Source organism: Physella acuta, unplaced genomic scaffold (assembly GCF_028476545.2).
Source record: "Physella acuta isolate Inbredline_101_S28 unplaced genomic scaffold, ASM2847654v3 ptg000325l, whole genome shotgun sequence".
NCBI classification, from domain to species: domain Eukaryota; kingdom Metazoa; phylum Mollusca; class Gastropoda; family Physidae; genus Physella; species Physella acuta.
The window spans coordinates 378,556-397,786 of NW_026731844.1; the positions used below are offsets into that span (position 1 = coordinate 378,556).

At 32.4% G+C, this 19,231-nt stretch overlaps 3 protein-coding genes across 6 annotated transcripts; 2 read left to right on the plus strand and 1 right to left on the minus strand.

Moving 5' to 3' along the window:
* Positions 1-79: 79 nt before the first annotated feature.
* Positions 80-7,028, plus strand: LOC131940681 (uncharacterized). Of its 4 annotated transcripts, none has more exons than XM_059299417.1 (5): positions 80-98; positions 4,700-4,806; positions 5,247-5,404; positions 5,496-5,592; positions 5,871-7,028. In XM_059299417.1, the coding sequence occupies exons 2-5, from the start codon at positions 4,708-4,710 to the stop codon at positions 6,348-6,350; spliced, it is 834 nt and encodes a 277-aa protein (XP_059155400.1). In that variant the 5' UTR covers positions 80-98; positions 4,700-4,707; the 3' UTR covers positions 6,351-7,028. The 4 variants fall into 4 exon arrangements, with proteins under 4 accessions (XP_059155400.1, XP_059155399.1, XP_059155398.1 ...); XM_059299416.1 differs by lacking the exon at positions 80-98 and adding an exon at positions 192-210; XM_059299415.1 differs by lacking the exon at positions 80-98 and adding an exon at positions 269-392.
* Positions 7,029-7,265: 237 nt separating this feature from the next.
* On the minus strand, positions 7,266-11,312 carry LOC131940683 (polyamine-modulated factor 1). The gene is made up of 5 exons (XM_059299419.1): positions 11,133-11,312; positions 8,383-8,491; positions 7,864-7,964; positions 7,574-7,772; positions 7,266-7,458 (listed from the first exon to the last, which is right to left on the minus strand). The coding sequence occupies exons 1-5, from the start codon at positions 11,273-11,275 to the stop codon at positions 7,393-7,395; spliced, it is 618 nt and encodes a 205-aa protein (XP_059155402.1). The 5' UTR covers positions 11,276-11,312; the 3' UTR covers positions 7,266-7,392.
* Positions 11,313-11,814: 502 nt separating this feature from the next.
* LOC131940688 (uncharacterized) lies at positions 11,815-19,121 on the plus strand. The gene is made up of 2 exons (XM_059299428.1): positions 11,815-12,061; positions 18,584-19,121. Exons 1-2 carry the CDS (start codon positions 12,045-12,047, stop codon positions 19,062-19,064), a joined length of 498 nt encoding a protein of 165 aa, XP_059155411.1. The 5' UTR covers positions 11,815-12,044; the 3' UTR covers positions 19,065-19,121.
* The last annotated feature ends 110 nt before the right edge of the window (positions 19,122-19,231 follow it).

Below are 19,231 nucleotides of genomic sequence, written 5' to 3' on the forward strand. Positions count from 1 at the left end.
GATCTGATTCTCTACCATTCGTAAAATAAACATACTCATTATGTTGTATAATCAACTAAATCTATAGTAGATCTAGAATCTTCTACACCAAATAAAAAGTATTAGAATTCATTGTTCAGAAAAACGCAAGCCTAAGCCCTGTTTTCTTTTTTTGGCCTAATATTTGTATGATCAATTTTGAGTTTGATACATTTTTAATAGCTAGATCTGGTAAATCTCTAGAAAACGTAAACAACTGTTTTGTTTACTAATAAAGTATAGGCCCCTAATAATTAATAGTTGTAATAGTTTATGCATAAATCTATGTCTGCCTGTGCCTGAGAGGAGCAAAATTAAAAAAAAAGCCAGGGCCCGAACACACACTGACACTCACTTCACCACAGCAACTAAATGTATTTACTATTTAACTAAATCTCGGTAAAATCTTAGTTTAGCGTCGTAAATTCGGCCAAAACTAGTAATGTAGGAGAGAGTGAATTAATGAATATGTCGTTAAATATGAGTATATTTTCGTATATTTTGATAAAATATTATAAATAATTAAATAATAAATCACTATTAATGGTTAAATCAATTTAAATATCCTGAAATTAATTTTTATCAACCCTGTTCGAGATAGTAAATTTGCTATTAAAAACAGCAGCCATCTTAAGAAAAAGTAATTTAGAGTAGCTTCCCTTTCATTTCTATTCGTATGAAAATGTACTTAAATATGATTGTCTTGTTGTATAGTCCGTATTACAAAGCATTTTTTTTTTAAATTCTGCTCTTTAAAAACTGAATTTCCTAACAAACAACTTTATTAATTCTAGAAGCATTGTGAGATGCAACCTGTATCCATGTATTAAATCACGTTTTTTTTTAAACTAATGTTTATTAGATCTTACTATTACTATATAGTTTGAGTTTTTTCTTATTGTTTGAATGTTCACTATTTTCATTTCAGGTTTTTCTTTTCAATCGTAACTTATGACATTTTTTTACTTCTCTTTACCTTAATTAAACCCCAACCACCGTCATATTTTTGTTGTCAATGTCACAACAAGTCATAATGTAAAAAAATTACGCTTCACTCTGCCTTATCTAAGATCTCTAACCATAATTTTGACAGCATTAAATGTTTGTCATCATTTATATATACAGAGAGACAAAATGTATTATCCACCAGCTTCCCTCGTAAAACATCATCTAAAACAATGAACCAGTCCACCCCTTAAAGTGTGTGTTGTCATTTTGGTCGATCGCAAGTCTTCACCTGCCAGACACATTTAGGTTATCCTTTGTTGTCAAAATGTCAATATCAAGTACCCAAGTGAGTAATATGGGGTTGTCCATAAATGATGTCACATATGATTTGCTACGGGAGTGAGTGAAAATTTGTGACGTCAACTCTGGCGGCTCCGCAATTTATGACGTGTCGGTCTCATGAAAGTAGGTGAACGGGGAAAAATACCTAGGTGGTTGATGGAGAACCTCTATAATGCTTTGTTCGATCAAAATAACGATAAATAAGCATTAGTATACGTATACCTTGCTCAAAACGAATCATCACAAATGTTGCAAGCCTGCTAGTTTAAGACATTTGGCAAAACGGCCTCAACACATTATCCCCGTCAAAAAGGCTTGCCACCAAATGCCTGCCGACGAATAAGCCGCGTCTAATGCGGGGCGTTAGGAATATGGCCATTAGCATGGGCCGCGTTAGAGCACCAGTAGGCTATCGCGCTTTGTAAGATGTCGTAAATACTTTAATTCAATTTCGCGAAACTGCGCGAAAATTTAGTAACGTTCCATTGTTTAAGGAAATTTATTTTCTTGGGCTCAAATTGAAATATCATGTTGACTGTCTGGCTCTTAATTTCAGAATATCCCTTTTAATGTATCATGATTCAGAACTATAATTTACTTTAATATAAGTGTCATCTTATCGTTTATTGTGCTTTTTATAAAGCGCAGAGCAGCTACAAAATCGGACGGCCATCCTGGTTTCACCAAGCTTCTTTTGGAGCTTAATATGTTTAGTCTAGTTCTATACGGTGAGAGCTTAATACATTTTTAAAGGGCCGAAAGTCTCAAGACAGCAAGCTTGCAGAAATAACCACGTATGTTTAAATGGACGAGTGATAGATATGTTAGGGGCTGTTTAATTGAACACCAACATATGTAATCAAATTAAATCTCGCATAAGTGTCAAAAAGGCAGTGCTTGTTTTTTTCTATAAAATTAGCCTAACGGTCGGCGGTACGGTACATGACGTCACGTGCGAGCGTTAACTCGGTGACGATGTGCTAAGTGGGGGAATGAAAAAGGAGGGGTTCAAGAAATGCGACTCGGCAAGCTTTTTACATTTTTTGACCCTTCTTAATAGTTCTATCGTCCCCACTGAGAAAATGGATCACCAATGAATGACGCTTCATACTTCTACAGCTGGTCTTTCTCCCACAACCATCCCCTGTTTTCACGAAAAAAAAAACCTGACCCGTCTCCAAAATCACATCGCTGAGTTCTACTCAACCTCTCCCCACCACAAATCACAATTTCTATATGAAACAATATGTTCATATGTTTGCTCTTTAATAATGCACGCTGTCATTACTATCTTAAGAGCGACGTCATTTATGAGCGATCTAATATTGATTTGCTTACTGCAAATAAAGTGTTCAAAAGTTCGACCTCCCAACAATTGTTGTGGTCTTGGATGCACACTATTAAGTCTGAAAAAGTCTATTAGTCATGTATGTCAACTATATTTAAAAAAAAAAAAGAAAAATTACTATACAGAGGGTCATTCATAAATGACGTCACGCTTTTTTAACCTCCCCCCTCCCCTCCGTCACACGTCGTCACAAAAAGCCAGACCCCCCCCTAAAATGACGTCACACCTCAGCCTACAAATCCCCCCCCCTCAAAATTGCAGTTGAATTGTTTTTAAACAGCTATATTTTTCCAAAATCTTGTCTGAACTCTGTCAAAATAGAGTATTTTAATCAATTGTTATTACAATGTATTAAAACAGTTTTCTAAAACGCAAAATAACGTATAAAATTCGTTTTCTAACATTGCTTTTTTAAAATGCAAAAGTGTGACGTCGCACCATCTGACCCCCCCCCCCTCTCCCCTCATCACACAACGTCACAAAATTACGGACCCCCCCTACGAATGTGACGTCATTTATGGACGACCCCCAGGCATATATTAAAACAATACAAAACAATCATATTAAACCACAAAATCAACACAAAAGACATACGAATAGACAATTTATTGTTTTCAAAACATGGCCGCAGCTTGTATTTCCTCATTGTTGTCTCAAACGGGGTAGTTTAAAGTTTATTCCAGGATATTTATGACTGGTTTGGTAATGGATTGTGATTTGTTATTCAATTATCTGTTATATTATGTAAAATATGACATAAATATGGCCAAATGAAAGAAATATTCATTAGTTACCTTCATCGCACATTACTAGCTACGTTGGAATTTACGACGCTAAACTAAGATTTTACCAAATCTCTATTCTTGATCTAGAATTTTCAATAGGTCTACTGACTAACAACTAATTTCAATTTATCTTCACAACTGTCTTTGGCACTCAAGTTTTGAGCAGTATCTCTTTTAGTCTATTATAGTGCCTACTCTTTATTTAGTTAGTGGTCTTTAGATTTGGTGTGCCTATTAATATTATGATGCAATCCCTGAAGATTTGGCCTCTTGATCCACAGTCCTTCTCCACTATTGTTTAGGTTAGGTCCGTTAGGTTGGCGCACTTTTCCCCTTGGGGGGTTTCAGTCTTGCCTCGCAGTGTTACCAATATCTTCTCAAGGTGTGCTAGATCCATTGCCACTTGTGGGCTTTAATAATAATGTGTATATCAGCTGTTGATTTGTTATTTGACTTTGTAACCCTCTCAAAACCATTATGATTAAGCAGAACTGTCTTGCACAGTTCTTTCACGCTATCATGGGAAGGTTTCTGTGGAAAGATTTTTTTCCGGAGGCACTCCTGCAGTAGGATGTGATTTCATGCCCAGCTTTTGGCTATCTTAGCACCTGCGATCTGTTGATTGAGCTTCCTGCACAGGGGAACAGGGGTACTACTTGATTCAATGGTCAAACTGCATCATGAGAATCCAGAGCTCTCTGGCAGATGGGTGACCCGGGCTCCCTCTTGAGCACTATGGACCACTACATTCAATGACTAAACTAGACCAGCGGGGAGGGGGGAAAGAAAGGGTGGTGGTGGGGGGGGGGGGGGGGGGGGGGGAAGGTGTGATGTCAAGTTTAGGGATGGGGAGCTAGCTTCTTGTGACAATGGAGAGAGAAGAGAACAATCATTTTAAAAATTAAGCTTGATCATATTTATTTTTTTAAATCTATTATTGTGGCATTATCACTCAGCACTGGTGCAATACCTAGTACATAGACACCAAATTTAAATCAGTTACTAAAATAAAAAATGCTATTAAGTTGTTTGGTTAAAAAAAAGCCCTGCCTTATGGGAACATCCATAAATGATCCCAGTCCTAGAGTAGAGGAGGGGTTCAGACAAATGCGATGTATAGAAGTTGGGGGAGTAGTGTGTGACAATGGTGGGTTGAATGTAAATTACTCTAATTGCTAATTTTTCTATGTCTATTCATTTTTAAATGAGCCAACCTTCTTGCTCCGATTAACATATTTGATTTCATGATTGAGTAAAGAAAAATAAATGGCATCAGCCATTAATACAAAAAAGAGAGGAAAAATTGTAAAAAGAAAAAATCCCGTTGATTCTTCTGAATCTGATGAGGATGCTAATCCTGTTGTGGTATGTTTTTTATTCTTTAATTCTAAATTTTAAAAATAATCTTGCTAGTTTCATAATATATATTTATCAAGACAAGCATATTAAAAAAAAAAAGATTTATGTATTGGCCTATCCAAAGCTGGGAGTTAATTTCAGTCAATTTAACTATTTCTTATTACATTTGCCGAATATAACATACAGATTAACGATTAATTGACATATTAATTTACACAAAATCACTTAACATCTGTTGTTTTGGTATCTTTGGTAACCTTTTCTGGAATTTAAGATTGTCAACAATAAAATATATGGTTTATCAAACTTTTATTGTATTAATTTTCAGAATAGCTTTTAATGATTAGTTTCAAAGTGTCAGCAACATTCTTTCTCAAATATATAGTAAACATAAAATTAAAAAAAAAACAACTTTATGACAATAATTTTTTTGTTACTGCCTCCAGGTTACAAGACATTCATCTCGCATTTTAGATAAACAGCACAAAAAAAAGTTTACTCTACCATCACGCGACGCAGTATGGGACACCATCCCATCTGTAAAAAGTCCCCCGTCTCTTAAGGTTCTTAAACCTAGAAAAGCCATTAACAATTTTACTAAAGTGTAAGTTCAAACCGTGATTTCAAAGGCTTACATTTCTACTACACTTTTTAAAGAAAAAAAATTCTAATAACATTTAAAATTAATTTTACAGATACAATGCTTATAATTATGATGATTATGAAGACACTAGTGAATCTTCTTTCATAGAAGAAAGTTCAGCATCAGATGATCAAGAATGTCAAACTCAGGTTAGCTCTAGAGGTTTAAAGTTTTATGTTTTAATTTGCTATAGCATTGGCCTATTTTAATTTAATAAAGATTTAGGATAGCTTGAGAGTATTCTTAAATTTGTTAAATTTTCATAGGCTGTATAATTATATCAGTAATTAGATGGGGAAAAAAAAACCCCCACCTCTTTGTGCTCTAATATTTTTATTTTCAAATATCATGTATTGAAATAACCATTCACAAGACAGATGATTACTGTCTTTTGCTGTACACATTAATGTGTTTATTCTAATCTAATCAGAAAGTATCCAGAGTGAAAAACTACCACAAAAGAGTAAAAGCTCCAGAAACCTCAAGTGATGATGAAACATTAAGCCCCTCAGCATGTAAACAAAGCACACCCCCAACAGATAAAGAAAAACCTCCCGAATCACCCCCATTAAGTAGTTCAGTTGGTGAAGAAAAGACAGAAAATCTAGACGAGCTGTTTACTAAAGATACCAGCAGTGGTGAAGATAGTGAATGTGATCTGTCTCCAACAAAGAAGAGATCTGAAGCAAGAAGAACTGTAGAATTAGAAAGTGATGAAGATGTTGACTGTGTTGGAATTGAAACCAAAGAGGGTGAAAATACCAGTGGAAGTGTTTCGTCAGATGCTGTGGACACATCAGATGATGATCAGAAACATAACAGAGCTGCTCGGTTGAAGCAGAAACAAATAGATTTATTTAAACAATTAAAAGAAGCTCAAGAAAGGCGTAAAAGTAATTCAAAATAGTTATACCTTTTTGGTATGATTAGTGAGGAGGTTGGGGGTGGGGGAGCAGATCCAAATGCATACAAATCAAAGCCACAAAAGTTTAAGAGTAAAACTAGTTTCAGCGTGTAGATGAAAATCCCAACTTTAAAGTCTAAATATTAAATCTTGTTAACTGTTATTTGTGTTAATTAGTTATAACAATGTAAATGAGTTGATAACATTCTTGATGTAGCGAAAAACATCTTTAACAAAATCTGTTATGGTGTAAGTTAAATGCTGTGAATTAATCTTTGAAATTGTGCACAACCAGGAAGTAACTGGTCTATAATTTGTTACTTGTAACAATTTATTACAATATTCTGTAAATATTTGTAAATAAAACAACATATTTTTTAGAATCATTTATTGCATTTATCTGAATTTGTATTTTTATAAGGAATTTTTTTAAAAATGTATACATTTTTATGAAATTAATTACATGCAAAATCTTATTTGAACAAAGTGAATCTTCCTGGTGCTGAAGAGGTTTACAGACTTAAAGGGGTAGTGGGAAGAAAGAAGTGATGACTAACCCTTCTTGTCCAATGTACCACTTTAAATTATATCACCTTCCATATTAGGTACTACAGCATATTATACTTAGGATACTGAACAGTATACAACTAGAATATTTTATAGATGTATCAATGGTGATTTAATTGCTTTATTGTGTTTTTGTTTTAGAAAGATGAATGTCTATGCTATATCAAATTGTATGCAAGTTGTGCTTCTTAAAAAATCAACACATCAATTTTTTTTTAATTTGATGTTGAAATCATTAAATTAAAACTCACTTCTTTTTAGATGTAGACTTAAATTTGTACTTTATATTCACACATATCAGATACCTGGCTGCTTTCAATAGAAAATCCTAATATTTAAAAAAATATGTATATGATTTAAAATAATAATGTGTAGAATTAAACACAACAAAAAAATAACAATGCTATAATATCAAACATAATTATTAAATATAAATATGGGTGTATATACACGTAATAAAACATACAATAAACACCTTTTAAAAGATCTGTTTATTTACTTTTAAAAGCATTTCTCTAGTTTCTTCTGGAACAACAGATGCAGCCTGCCAAAAATTAATTTAAATATACAAATATCATTAAACGTTTTATATAAAGTAAAAGAACACATTTTAGATTAAAAATTAATAATATCAACAATAGAATAGTAAGGAGATTTACCTCACTCCATGATGAACAACTGTTCTCAATTGTCTTGATATCAAGTAGAAGTTTTTCATCACTTTGCCGGACACACTCATTAAGCATTTTATTGTGAGACTCAAGTGTGTAGAGAACCTTTTCCAGCTGCTGTAGTTCCAATTGGGCGGACTCTTGCGTGTGTGCTTTTATATCTTCTGAAGGATTACCAGATGGTCGCCTGAGAAAAGAGTATGGGAGGAATAAAGGAAGTAATCAAACAGTAAAACCCATTCCCATTTAATACAACTTAACAGACAAATATACTGTACCATTTTTGTTCCAGGGATTTACTGTATGTTTGTTTTATTTTATCCAAATCACTTAACAGTTGTTCAGTATTGTTTGTTTCCAACTGCATTTCAATTTCTTCCTTATATTGAAAGGATAAAAAAAAATGACTTAAAAATAAAATAGTGCAATACATTGTTTACTGATTTTGTTTAGACTCTAATTACTCTAAACTGTAAAAAGTTAATACAGCAGCCTCTTATCTAATGTTTTTTTTTATTATACTGGTACAAAAAAAAATGACAACTGCATTATTTTCAATAATAATAATGAAACAAAGTAAAAGAGTATCAAAAGGCCAAATTGAAGAATAATTTCTTATATCAATAAAGCAGGTGTCAATACCATAATAACATATAATGGAAGCTATCACTAGCTCTACTTTACTTTTCAGTTAAACACACAAAATGTTTATTTATAAAATTCCATGTACCACTCTCTGTATTAACTTAAATGTTTTTAAAAATGTGTATGATATAAACATTTAGTAGTGAACCTACCTTTATCATTGATTCAAGTTCTGTTAACATGGACTTGGAAAGTTTTAGGAAGTTTTCACTATCATTTTTATAAACATTTCTAAAGTGCTCTTTGAAATAAGGCACAACCCTGAAATATTAACAGAATAATAATAATTCAATCAGTTGTATTTGGCCAAGATAGATACTGTTATAGAAAACAAGAAAAAAGTTTGAAATACACATAAGTACAATAGTAAAAGTAAAATAATGGAATACGAAAGACTGGTTAGAAAGTTTTAAATAATCTGAAACCAAATTTTGCAATTTGTTATTACTATTACTAATAGACACAAAAAAAACCCCAATAACAACAAACTACTTGGAATGGAATTTAGATATAATCAGCAACACACACTTTTTTTAACTCTGAAAAATACTGGGTGCAAAACTGAAACTCAACACTTTTAACTAATTTGAATTTACTCAGTATAAAGAAAATATACATTTTTATAAAGTTTTTAAAGTACCATAAAATGTTACTTGTCTCATAAATTACCAATTTGAGTAATTTTTTAATCAACTTCATTGCATTACCGTTTTTATAATAAATTAATCTATATATATATATATAATTCTCTTAATGGAGACCATAGAAAACACCACGCAGCTTAGCCACCACCCTCATCCCCACCTGTCAGTTGAGCTGTGGTTCACCCAGAATATTTACAATAGCAGAGCCGGTTTGAATAGGTGACGGCTATTAGGGGCAGATAATTTAGTTTTTAAACGATTTGAAACTAAGTGGAGATAATAAGTTCTGCTTGATATTTTCATTGTCGTCTGTAAACGGCTGCTTTCACTGGGCGGTGGGGTGTGGAGGCAGGGGTGTGGGGTAGTGTCGAATTCATAAAATTATGAATTGTTGATAAGTAGAAAATAAAACAACTAGATAGCGGCATATGCTTCGTCGCGGGTGAGCTAGTTCATTTCAAATGCTTTGTCGTTGTTGAATCAACGTGGATATTTGAATAATGATTGGAAACAATTAAAAGTTTACTTTATTGAGCTAACTTAAGTTATGGGAAAGTAAAGGCGGCTGGGCATAGTGCTGACCACACTATCTCTTCATATGCCGAGGTCACAGAAACAAGTGAACTCTACTTCACTTGCCCCATAGACCGTCAGGTTTGAAAGGGAAACATTACATTACATTTATTGAGCTGATATTTTGAAAAAGCTAATTCAAACTTATGTAATCTGTTCATCATCTTATTGCATTATTATTTTCAATTAAACTATCACTAAAATAGTAGTTCATAATTAGGCATACTAGTCAGAATAATAATAAAGTAATTTACTCATTGAGGTCTGCTCTTGTTGAGTAGCTTAGACTTATTCAACCTAGAGCTTGTCCAAGATATAGAAAATGTTTTCAAAATAAGTCTACTTGAAAAGAAAACATTGGAGCCCAAAAAAAAAAACCATATTGCAGGCCATATTCACGTCATTATTTATGCTTATACTTATAGTTGAGAAAGCTTAGTCTGCAATTAAAAATTGCTGGTCGTTCCCCCCCCCCCCGCCCCCCCAAAAAAAAGAAAGATATGGTGGAGTGGTCACTGTAAGATCACAGTAGTCTATAGATCAGTAGGCCTGTCTAATACATCATAGTATGAACTATGAAGTATGATAGATTAGTATTTTGATAGTAGCTATGACATGACTTTTATTCCCTCCACCCCCCACCAAGCAGTATCACACACATACTTGGGGTCGATGTGAGTTCACACAAGTTTAGACTGTAGTTACATGGAGGGGCGGGCTAGTCTAGACCTAATCGTCAACATTTGCAAAGATTTCAAAAAGACTTTTAACTAGATTTTCTCACTAAATCTAAAACTTACGTAATTTTCAATTTAAACATGACCACTGAATAATAAACATCAACATTTAATCCACTAGGCACTAATTTTTATGCTTTTAGTTCGTTTTAAACTAAATTACTTAATTTACGTCTGAAGCTACAGCAAACCATGAATCGGTTCGACTTTTTAATTGGCTAAGCACCAGAATTCCTCACTAGTCATGAGCCAAATAGCGGTCACGTGGTTTTTAAAAAATAAAAATAAATTGGTTGTGATACGGACGCCGGTCTTATAAAAAACAGCTCATGGTATTTGATTTCTTTTTTCATAGACTGATAAAACTAATAATGTTTTACGTTCTCGCTCATTTCTGTACCTACACCGTTGATATTTTACAAGTTCTATTAATTTTAATGAAACCAACTTTTGAATTTAGCCTCCGTTCTCCAAACCAAATTTTAAAATGCTTTTCTGGCATATCTAGCCCTGCCACCTATGGTTTGTTTTTATAATGCGAAAATCCTGCCATTTTAATCAGTAATTCTAAGAAGGTCACTGGAACTAAGACGAAAAATCGTCGGAAGTCATGCATCTGGTCTGTATGCCATATTGTTGTTAGCAACCGGCCACGCCTCCGGGATAGCGAGTAATACTACTTTTAACGGAAGGTGAATTAAAAATCCCTCCACCACTTGATGAATACGAAACCGCGCAGCCATCTTAGCATATCGCTTCGAGAGCTTGGGCCATGAGATAATATAAACAAACAAACCCGGAAGTTGTGAACCAAACGGCCTAAATACTAATTAGAACTAGGCCTACTGATAATTTTTTTATTTTATTTTTATAAACAAGTCAAAATCATTTTGAAATTTTCATCAAAATGCCTTCTCAATAATGTCAATAATAGGGTAAAAATCATACCTCATTTTTGAGGTGACACGTTTAACAGACTTTTCGACTGTGCGGTTTAACTTATCAAAGAGAATACTTGAACTAGTTCCCGGCAATTTAACTGAAGGCTCCTCTTTATCTTTAATGGTTTCTACATTTTGTTTTGGATCCATCTTTAAATTTCCCGGACGGATGTAAACAATACCAGATCAAAATGTTAAAAGTTAGATTAAAGTTATACCAAATATGTTTGCTGCAAGTTTGACAAAGTGCCATTTTCACTACATAGCTGGCTATTGCATATTTTGAATTACATATACTAGATCTAATAAAGATTTTACATTTTCTAAATATTATATTAATTATATCCTTACATTTTTATGAATTACTATAACAACAAAATTAATAATTCTTTATTGAATTGCTCGTTTGTCAATTTGGCAAATGTGTGTTGATTCGCATAATAACCGTTACCTACCGCATTTTACTATGTAGAACTAGTAATTAGAAAAAAAACAACAATTCTGCAATTGAATTAATTATTGAAATATTGTATAAAGTTTCTCGTTACAAAATATATTTTTAAAAATCATATGGTACCGTCTAGATTAGTATTTTTAATAAAATCTAGTAATTCTGTTATGTATGGCCGATAGCCTATTTATTATATCTTTGAAAGTCTACAAATTGTTTTTACAGCTTTTGGTAGGTAGATCAACGTGTATAGATCTGGTTCCGTATGAACTTTACCAGGTCCAGCGGTATAGCGGACTATCACTATAGCTTCAATGTCAACAACAGTTAAAAAAACAAAACAAATAGAATAATAGATGCATATCTAGATCTAGAAACTCTTACCGAAAAATTATCCGACTCTAGATCTGTTAAATAGAAAAATCTCTCTAGATCTCCATACAATTTTCTTTTTAAACACATTTTTTAATGATGAATCAGCTGCGGTAAGAAAATTTTAAATTAGGCTGCCCTACTAGATTTCTAGATCTAGACCTAATAGGCCCTATTTACTATATGGCAGGAAACAGATTCAACCCTCAAGCATCTACTTTTAGGGTCGATTTTCGCCAATTTTCAAAGTAACAAATATTGACATATTATATATCAATTTTGTTGCTTAACAATCGAGGAATTCAAAAATATAAAAATTAATAGCACTAGACATTTACATCACGTTCAAAATGTAGATTAACCACACTCACTCAACTAAGATTTTTTTTTACATCTAAATGTAGTGAGGTCCAAAAATCCACGAAATTCACAAAATTAACGATATAATTACACAGAAATGTCACTTAGGCATACATTTATTTGTAATTATGTCAAACTTTACAAAATATACTAGTTTATAGCTTATTTCTATAATTATTCTTGAGAAAAAAAAAGACCGCCCTCCCCTTTAAAATTCTGGCTTTTAGAAACACTCTGGGGAAGAAAAAAATAACAGAGTTAAATATAGAAGGTCTATATAAAAAACATAATTAATAAAATATGTCTATATGCCAATTTTTAATATAGTTGCAGCATTTACATGGCTAATTATAATTGTTTAGTACTTTGAACATTAATTTAAAGTTACGACTGTCTGTGGCGTCATTCAAGTGTAGTGTCAGTGTAGGTGAACAGGGTGTTAGGGCCTGATACGATTTCATTAGAATTGGTAATGAACAGAATGTATAATTAGAACTGGCATATAAAAACACTGTTGATAATAGATGCAGTTGTTTTAATGCTACTTATAATAGATCAAAATGACAAACATAATTAAAACCTAAGAATCTGGAAGCGGTGACCTCATTTTACTGACACGGTTGTCAAATAGTAAGTGAATAGATCTAGATTTAAATCTACGTAATTTTGAAAATACGCTAGTTCTAGAAACAAAATCACTTTTAAAAACTGAAGTTAGTGATTAGATCTATGATGAAATTGAAATCAACAACTGATATGTAAGTATCTTTTGATTTAAAAAAAAAATACGCTTAGTTCTAAGAAAAAAAATTCTATGGTGTACTCGATCCCTATCCCAAAACGTGCCAGCCATATCGCATGCGTAGTCAGCTACTCAGCTGCTTATCAAATCGATGAATTTTAAAATTATATAATAAAAGTAGGTCACCCTAAAAAAAAGAGTAAAATGGCTCCCGTTTTCACGACAGCCGTCACTCGATTCATAATTTACAGAGTAATAAAGTTCTACTTTATTTTGGCTATAGATTTAAAGAAATATTAATTTGTTATTTCTCATGCGTTCCAACAATTGTACCTAATTTTAATAAACATTAGATTAGTAAGGACTCGATTCTTTTTAGAATTAGCCCTCGACACTATACAGACTATTGCGAAGAAACAGACTCGCGCGAATGTCGTGCGAAGGTTAGAACCCAATTTGCGACGGAAAATTTTTACTTTGAAATAATTACATTATCAATTAATTTCGATTTAAAACAAATGGCTTAAAGTCAAAAGTAAACTAAAATTTAAAAACTTTGTTATTCGCAGTGTACTCAAGATTCTCGTGTTTTAAAGATAAGTCTAGTTTTACTACGTGTGCGTGCAAGGTGCGAATACCGATTTTCCGCGACAGAAAATCATTAAAAATATAAAAAAAAGTATCTACGGCAAAATAATAATTATATTTTACAGAATTAAATAGATTTAACTTAACTGTTATTTAAATACATGCTTCGGAGTAAAAAAATACAATTTTATATCCGTAAAAAATTAACTGAAATTCCCACTTTCAGCGACGCCGATGTGTCGTAATTTTCGGCAGTCATTTTGTTCAAATTAAAGTAAAAAACGCATTCAAATATACTTTTTTTTACTTTCATAATTTACAGCAATCATTTCTAATGAAAAATCCATAAAAAAATAATAGTTATTTTTACAAAATATTATTTCTTACCTCATTAGTGCAGTACACGTACTTTCCAAGTAGATCCATTCCGTCTAGATTTGCATACTTCGCATCCTTCGCCGCGGCACAAAATGTCATAAAAAACGAATTCCACAAAAATGTTGCTAACGAAGCTTGTAAAAACCTTGCTCTATTTATCAGTATAAACAAAATCCCCGAACGATGTCTGGTTAGAAAGTTTATGAACGGCGAAGACCGAATATGCATTTTGCGGTACCAATCTGTTTCCTGCCATATAATAACTAATAATTATTAATTATTACTAATGGACGCCAGCGAGAAAAGTCTCAAGGTATTCGAGAGGTCCATAAATTAATTAAAAAATCATGCACGGCGTAGTTACAATTATCAATTAATATTATAAAATTCTTTCCTGTCTGGTTTTTTTTTGGACTTTACTAAAGATTGGATGTAGATCTAGGCCCTATTTGATGTTTTTAATATTTTCGGCAACTAAATAAAAAAAAAAGCAGAAACAATTTGGTTTTCACGTGTAATGGCGACATTAACAATGGCATCCTGCTATGCGATAGGCCGCCATAAATTTTATTGTACACATTGTAAGTTAAAAAAAGAAAAACTGGGTCATGGGGTTTAAATTTGCATTGTTATTTAAAAACTTGATCTGCAAAGTTTTGTAAACATAAAAAAACTATACTATAAAGTGGGGCTGTCAGAAATCGATCATGGAGTTCCTGTTCAGCCAATCAATGTTTGTCTTACGAAAGTGAAACATTGGGTTATAACTTAGGCTTCATGAAAATAAATGGAAATGTAACCTTAAACTCAACAAATTATTTTCAAGTTCTCTGGATCTGCAACTTGTATAGCATTGATTCTAAAAATATTAAATTTCTGAATTAATTTTAGGCTTAATTTTTTATAAAATTTTTATCTTTTATTATTTTTACTGTCCTAAATCTAAAAAAGCACATTTTTATTCCATGTCAACAACATTACGGAAGGATTTTCGTCAACTCACTGGTGTCCATTAAATAAAATTAGTGTATGTAGGCTAATATTATGTAGTATGTAGGCCTAAATGTAATAGATTTAGTAATTAGTATAGATACCGGTGTCCGATAATGGAATCTTCTTTAAAAAAGGGGGGTTACTGTTGGGTTGTTAGTTATAATCTCGACTAATACTAGGTACTCCAAACGGATTTTTCAAATCAGTCACACAATAATGGCTTTGGTTTTTCTGCATAGTACTAATAATTCTAAGAACATGGATACCAACTTTATGTCTGTAGGACAATTAGAAAAAAAGTTATGCGCTTAAGAAACACGCGTTTTTTTTTACCTTTTACGGCCTCATGAGGACCCGACTTTAGCACCGATTATCTCAAAAACTATAGCAGCTATACCCATTCTCTAACTTAATTCCAATAAAAGAGTAGATAGATTGTAGTCTCAATTTTTTTCAAACTAGTATAACAAGTTAAAGATAAACGTTTTTTGTCTTAAAAATCGTACTACACCATATTTACCAAAAATTTGACAGGGCGAAAAAAAACTAAAAAATCACCAACTTTCACAAAACCACTAAAACTCTTCTATTGCATGCACAATAATCACCTTTATATCGATTTAAAGGGGAAAATGTTACCTAATTATGTAAATTAAATTGAGTGCTATAAATCATGCAGTTAAATGTCCAGATTTGAGAAAATAAGGTGGGGGTGAACATTTTATACCTCAACACGGCTTTAAGTCAGTTTTTTTCAATTGACAAAGAATTACTAAAACTTAACAGATTTATAGAAAAAGTTATTTATTTGTAACTACAGTTAATCTACATTTAAAAAGAAACATTCTCAGTGAAATAATTTAGTGTTAGATCGCTGAAAAACGTTAATAAAAATGCACGATTTCAGGATTAAAATCGGGCCGAGATTAAAAATAGACAACCTATTTTAGACTTATTTTTAGCAAATTACGACCCGTAAATGAAGAAAAAAGAAACACAGTGTGATAAAGTATACCCATAACTGTAAAGACTAATCGAATTATATATTTAGCAGATAGTTTGGACATTTTAAATCGGATAATCAGTTCTTATTAGCGTTTTTATCGCAATTTTCTGTAGTTTTCTCTCGAAATGTTGCCGGTCGAAAAGCTAGGTCAGCGTGACCTTTTACTAAATATATTCAAATTTTACAGATAAAGTTTAGTTTTAAATTATAAATACTTAAATATTTTCATATTTTATTGTATTCTTTTTAATATTGAACTGTTTTTATTGTGATATAATGCGTAAGAAAAAATAGATTTCTATTCAAACACGTCAGGGGTCTGATCCGGGCCGGGCTTTTATTTTCTTTGTAAAAAATTTCGTGATCGCGTCGGCGAACGGGAGTTACACATGGTTTCGTTATCGCGCTTTGCCATTCGCGCCATCTTTGATATTGTAAAGATAGTTTCGCATTTAAATAGAAAAATGGACGATCTTTCTAACCATGCTAGTAGAAAATTTGTATTTTTAGTGGATTTTGGTGAAAATTCAATTTTTCGTAGAAAATTTGAGAATTAAACCGTTTTTACTAAAATAATTTGTTAACATTTTATACGAGACTAAAGGTCATTCAATCCTGGGTACGATAAGCTATGTTTAGAATTCATACGTCACGTGGCGCCGAAGCGCAAAGCGTCAGAATGCGATAGGGGTAAAAACGGGTCTGTCATTTTGCCGATAAAAATCGTTGCGGTGATGTTTTTCAAGCTACAAAAACATGTATTCTTCCTTTACCAATATAAAAACAAACAACACATTATTGTAGAGCTTAAGTTAAGCTTTCTAACCATACCATTTTTATTAGTATACGCTTAATTTTTATGGGAGAACTTTGTGATGGAAAGTAGTGAAAAAGTAAAGAAAATGAGCAGAAACCTCGATTTTCGGCAGTTTGGAGTACCTACTAATACTAATTTTATGGTTAGAAATTTGAAATTAGGGTTTAGGCGTATGGTTATGGTAGGGACAGGGTTAGTATTGACATTAGCCAGCTATGTGGTGTGTATTTAGTTAACTAGCAGTAACCTAACACCCCTTTTTTAAAAAAGACTCCATTATCGGACACCAATATAAAAATTCTCCCAAAATACGAATTAGCCTACTACACACGACTTTATTTATATTTCTTTTCCAAGCAAGTTGAAGATGTCGACCATGAGTCCAGTGTGATATCAATCATATTATTTATCATATGTTGTAGGCTTAATTATGACCACTGTTCTTCAGCTCCATAAAAAGCTTCACTTATATTTTACAAAGTGACTACTTGGAAAAAGATTTTTTGCCCCAGCATAGCTAAGCCCCTAATCTGGTCAGCAAAAGATATAAAACGCAATAGATATGTGCATGTGCACAACGTCACTGCAAAGGAAGGCTGTAGTTTCTCTCCATTGCGAATGTGTATCTTTTTCCGGCTACAATCGGCCTATATTATATTAAATATTATTAGGCCATTAAGTTAGTTATAAAGGCCAAATCCTTCTGGATTTTACCCCTTGACCAGACAGTTATTTTAAATGGATAATCTATCGTTTTAGTGACTCATTAAAATGGCTACATATATAATCTATGAGTATGACATAGGAAGGTTAGATAAGTTTTCATGAAGGCCTATTTGTTTCAATTTTATTTTCTTCTTTGTTTATCACCAGATGTTTTCCACTACAATGTTTGGATCTGATTTTAACCGTCTCTAGCAAATAATATATACGTCCATTCTATTTCTAAATGCATTTTTGTGCCCCTGTACCGTGTAACATTCTGGATAGATTACATATATATATATATATATTTATATATATATAGCAAGGCACAATATTCTACACCAAAAACTATCTCAAAATAGGTGGATTATACACAGATTAAAATGTGCTACTACTCGTGTGCTGTAGTAACTGGGTTTTTTAAATTGTAAAGTAGACAATACAGTCAGAGTTTGTTAATAAGAGTTGTCTTTTTAGTGCCTTATTTTACTTTTGATTCTGGGTCCCTTGAAAGATTTTTGTCTTTGGGGGAGGGGGCATCCATAAATTTCATCACACTCAGGTTAAGAAAGTGTAAAATTGGCTCTACATTTAAAAAGCAATATTCTTCAAACTGAATTTTGTCAGTTAATTCATTTTTTTTTTTAACTGTAATATTGATAAATGAACCTAATTTTGATACAGCACAATAAATATAGTAGAAAGAAATAGCTCCTTTGAAATAAAGAAAACCAGCTTGTATTATTCTGTTTCAGAAAGTTTTAGTACGTTCTAAGCCCAATAATCAGTAAACAAGAATTTTCTCTACATTGGGCTCTCAAAAAATATTATAATTATATTGGTTTTTATCAGTAAACTAAATCAAGTAGTTGACTGTAATGTTGATAATAACATTACTCCATATTTATTGTTAGAGTTGGTTGGTTGTTGGAAAATTGCCCCTAACTTTTTTATTATGATTCTCCATAGATAATACTGCATAATAAATGGCACTTAGGCCTTCTCATTGCATATGACATGACTCATCTTTTGTTTTTGTTTCTCAGAAATGTGTGGAGTGCAGTACTTATGCCAGCGTTAAATAATCTTCAAAAACCCCACTGTTTTTCTAATCAGTTGAAAGGGACAAATTTTCGCTGTCTTTCCCTTTTTTATAATCCAAGCACACAGCCTTTGTATCAGACTTTTTCTCCTGTGTCCGGTTCAAAGCCATCCTCATCCAAACCACTAGTTGCTCCTGCTTCCAATGTTATACAGTGTATTAGAAGTAAAAACACGGGTAAGAGAGAATATTATAAAGGAAGTGCTTGGAAACGCTACAACAAGAATAACATAGAGCGAAGACTGTCAACGACTGGAGGTTTGGCAATGTTGTGGAGAAAAACATTGAAAGGAAGACATCAGTTAGCAGCATATGAAAGAATTCTACCAAATACAGTAGGTGGTAAAATTTTACCTGACCATCACTTCAAATACAATGCTCACCCCTTAACAAGGAACAGATTGCCAAAGCCTGGACTATTCTGAGGCTTAATTCAACCAATGTTTGATGGTTGTTTGCTTAAATAAAATTACATAACTGTTGCTTTTTTTGTGTTTTTTCTTATTAGGTAATAAATTTGTTTAAGCTGTAAAACAGATACATTTCAACTTCATGATCTACAAATTTGTTTTTATAATTTAAATTTAATTAA

Excerpts from the sequence above, each read along its gene's own strand:
- LOC131940681 (XM_059299417.1), top strand. The coding sequence starts at position 4,708 with ATGGCATCAGCCATTAATACAAAAAAGAGAGGAAAAATTGTAAAAAGA. Across the intron at positions 4,807-5,246 it reads AGGATGCTAATCCTGTTGTG|GTTACAAGACATTCATCTCG; the intron begins GTATGTTTTTTA and ends TACTGCCTCCAG. Across the intron at positions 5,593-5,870 it reads ATCAAGAATGTCAAACTCAG|CAGAAAGTATCCAGAGTGAA; the intron begins GTTAGCTCTAGA and ends TTCTAATCTAAT.
- LOC131940683 (XM_059299419.1), bottom strand. The coding sequence starts at position 11,275 with ATGGATCCAAAACAAAATGTAGAAACCATTAAAGATAAAGAGGAGCCT. Across the intron at positions 7,965-8,382 it reads AACTTGAATCAATGATAAAG|GAAGAAATTGAAATGCAGTT; the intron begins GTAGGTTCACTA and ends TTTCAATATAAG. Across the intron at positions 7,459-7,573 it reads GTTGTTCATCATGGAGTGAG|GCTGCATCTGTTGTTCCAGA; the intron begins GTAAATCTCCTT and ends AATTTTTGGCAG.